The following is a 3214-nucleotide window of genomic DNA, read 5'->3' as shown; positions in this document are numbered from 1 at the left end:
AATAATGGTCATGCTCCCAGGGGTGCTGATTTGTAGACAGCATGTACTGCCTGTGTTTTTCGCCCATGGTGCACATGGCAAAGCATTATCTACCCAGATGGAGATGGGGGAGAGATTGGTGGGAGTGTGAGGGGTGGAAGTAGGATTGGTGGATATTTCATGGGTGTGGGAGGGAGTAGTGGAAGTGGATGGGATGAGCACTGTGTGAGCAGTTTCTTGGTCTTGGCCCACAGCTAGCATATGCAGGGGAGGGGAGAGCATTTTGACAGGACAAGGACTGGGCAAACAGTGCCTCGATATCTTGACCTGTTGCTCAAAGGAAGTGCAAGACTGAGAACAGGTACTTGCAATCCAAAGGGGCACTTGAGGGAGAGGGCAAGTTCAATTTTGAGGTGCAAGGAGGCATCATCTTGCATGTGAGCCCACCAAGTGAAGCAACCTGTGAGGTTTTGCTTCACTTACTCACTGAACCTCTCTGAGAGAGGCCCAAGTGAGAAGGGGGCTGAGGGGAGGGGAGAAGGCATCAAGGAGACCGGCAAGGACAGTGAGGAGGGTGGGGAGGATGATGAGGATGACAACAGTGGTGGTGGTGGTGGGGAGAGAGAAGCAGTGGTGGGAATTTTGTGTTCACTGAACAACCCCACCTCTGGTAGGGTGTGTCAGGCCAATATTCCCATGGCTATTTTCGGGCCTTAGAGACCATTGCACAGCACTACAGACGCTCACTACACAAACAATGCACCCCAGCAATGAGCCTCGGCCCACCACAGATATTTGGCATGGTGACTGCTATGATTCCCCAGGCAATGGGACCACTCGGATATTCAGCATGACAACAGTGAGTTTCCTCTGCAATGGGATCAACCCACCTGGATATTTGGCATGCCAACACTTGCCTTAGAGAGGTATCTAGAGACTGGATTAGTATAGAGTGCAGTTTTCAGTAGCTAGTATAAGTAGTTTCCAGAAACTCCTGTATCTAGCTTATTCTGCCCCCTTTCCATTAGCAATTATATGGATCCAATTATCCCCTTACTGGATAGGCAGGCTTGACTGGATGTGTTACTTGACTTCTTGTGATTGACTGGATGGACACTGAGCTCTGATTTACCAACCAATTTCTGACAGCTCAGCTTCAGGCTGACTCCTGCATTTTCTACCAACTTTCTTTCCCTAGTGAGTTCTTGCACACCACCCATTGGACACCTTTTGGGTCAGATCACCGCCAGGTGGCCCAGACACATGTCAGAGTGCTGAGGGCAAATGCAGCACTCAGACTGAGTGCAGCATTCCCTGTGGCACAAGCAAGTACCCCCCAACTCAACATGATGCCAGCAGCAGCATTCCATGACTATCCCAAATATGCACCTGGTGCAGAGTTGCTTCCCATCCCCTCAAAGCTAGGGGCCAACATGACAACTGAGTCAATGGCTGCTTCTCTCCCATCTGAGAAGCCGCTTATGGCCCCAGACTTGCATGCCAACCCAGCATTTGTCAAGAAGTATGCTGAGCCTTACCATACTGTGGTGAAGGAGCACAAGAGGTCCACCAGTCTTTCATGCAAACTGGAGGAGGTCCTGCTACCCATATTGGGGAGTCTTGCCAAGCAGTTGGCTGCAGCACAGCACCCTGCTGATGTGGTTGGCAAGCCCAGCACTTTGCTGGGAAAAGAGGCTGGTGACTTTGACATGCCAGATCTTGGAGATTTGCCTCTTGCTGATGGGAATCAAGCTGAAGACCAGCAGAAGGCCAAAGAGAAGATGGAGAGGGAGATGGACAAGCTGGAGAAGCAGAGGGAAAAAGAGCAAGTGATGTGGGATGCTGCACCAGCCATGGGCAAGGGGGGTGTATGCATGCAGACTAGCACAGGCACACCATTTTATGTTCATACCCCTTTGCCAGTGGTCTTCAATGACTACCCTCCCCATATCTCTGAAGAAGCGTTGTCTCCAGCTGCAGCAATCCCTGAGAGCCTGCCACACCTGGACCTGCCAAGTTGATCTCTGAAAGTCCTCCTTCCTCACCCCCTCAAATACCTGGTCTTCCTGCTGCTTTGTTGACTGAAGCAGTGAAAAAATGGATCTGGAAGGAGTGGAAAGCTCATAGGAAGGCCCAGAAGGAAGCACAAGACAGGGATCATGAGGCCAAAGAAGCTGATGTGGAACTTCTGCACAAATGAATGACCCATATGTATATAATTGCTTAATGCAAACTGTGCTTGCTGTCACTGTTATCTTATCACCATGGTTCATCTCTATGCTCATAGAATACTGGTAGCTGTACAGTATATAAACCAAGTAATCCGATTAGTCATACATAGTTTACAGTGCACTGGCAGGCTTCAAGTGAGGAGCAAAACCTTGATGCTCCAAGCCCTCTACAATCACCTCATTCCTTGCCTTGATCACCTTGTCAAGGAGGAACTCAAATCAAATGGCACTCATCTCTCACAGCTGACCCTGATACTTGCATATCCATGCATTGGACTGCTCACATGCCAAGGAATTGAAAGTCCAGGTTTTGGATGCTGGGTCATACAACTCAGGGAAAGACACCAGATTGCAGTGAGTGCTGCAATAGACATTGTCATCTGCATGCTTTGTCTTGTAGTGGAAGACATCCACCACAAGCACAGTCTCCTTGAAGTGCTTGGCTTCCAGTCGGCCTATGAGATATTGGCCTAGAGTGCAGTTGTTGTTGAAGAACAACACCTCAGGCATGGCCTTGCATGTGGGGAATATGGACATGAGGAAAGGCTGAGAAGTGAAAGGTTAGTGTTTGCTCTATGGATGCATGAACTTTGCTGACTGTGACTGAGGACATGCCCTTGGAACCATAGAAGGTTGCCCAAGCAAGTATGATGCTGTCAGGGCACCAGCTCATTGCTTGGTCAAGAGACATGACTAAGCCTTTATGACATGGAAGTAGCTGGTATACCTTGGCATGTGCTGGAACCTGCTGGAAGGATTGGATGGTCAGGTGACCTGCTGTGCATGGCTGTGCATGACCTCATATGACCTCATCCTTGGTCATATGACCTGATCACCTGACTAGGCTGAGTAAGCAAGATGTTCTAGCAGGTTCCACCACAGAGGTATAAATATAAGGCCTACTCTGCCTGGGACTGTCTCTTCAGACTTGGTCTCTTAGGATCATCCACAGATACCTATACTGTAGATAGGTCTTAGTCATCAGTCTACTCCACTTCCTTGTT

At 49.2% G+C, this 3214-nt stretch overlaps 2 protein-coding genes across 2 annotated transcripts; one reads left to right on the top strand and one right to left on the bottom strand.

Moving 5' to 3' along the window:
* Positions 1 to 1328: 1328 nt before the first annotated feature.
* DACRYDRAFT_107330 (uncharacterized protein) lies at positions 1329 to 2000 on the top strand (the record flags this gene model as incomplete). The annotated part of the gene is made up of 1 exon (XM_040768447.1): positions 1329 to 2000. One exon carries the CDS (start codon positions 1329 to 1331, stop codon positions 1998 to 2000), a length of 672 nt encoding a protein of 223 aa, XP_040629305.1.
* Positions 2001 to 2447: 447 nt separating this feature from the next.
* DACRYDRAFT_51775 (uncharacterized protein) lies at positions 2448 to 2720 on the bottom strand (the record flags this gene model as incomplete). The annotated part of the gene is made up of 1 exon (XM_040775056.1): positions 2448 to 2720. One exon carries the CDS (start codon positions 2718 to 2720, stop codon positions 2448 to 2450), a length of 273 nt encoding a protein of 90 aa, XP_040629304.1.
* Between the last annotated feature and the right edge of the window lie 494 nt (positions 2721 to 3214).

The sequence above is a fragment of the Dacryopinax primogenitus genome (genome assembly GCF_000292625.1).
Source record: "Dacryopinax primogenitus strain DJM-731 SS1 chromosome Unknown DACRYscaffold_8, whole genome shotgun sequence".
Taxonomy (NCBI): domain Eukaryota; kingdom Fungi; phylum Basidiomycota; class Dacrymycetes; order Dacrymycetales; family Dacrymycetaceae; genus Dacryopinax; species Dacryopinax primogenitus.
Note: the sequence above shows the minus strand (reverse complement) of the source record. Positions and strands in the feature narration are given on the sequence as shown.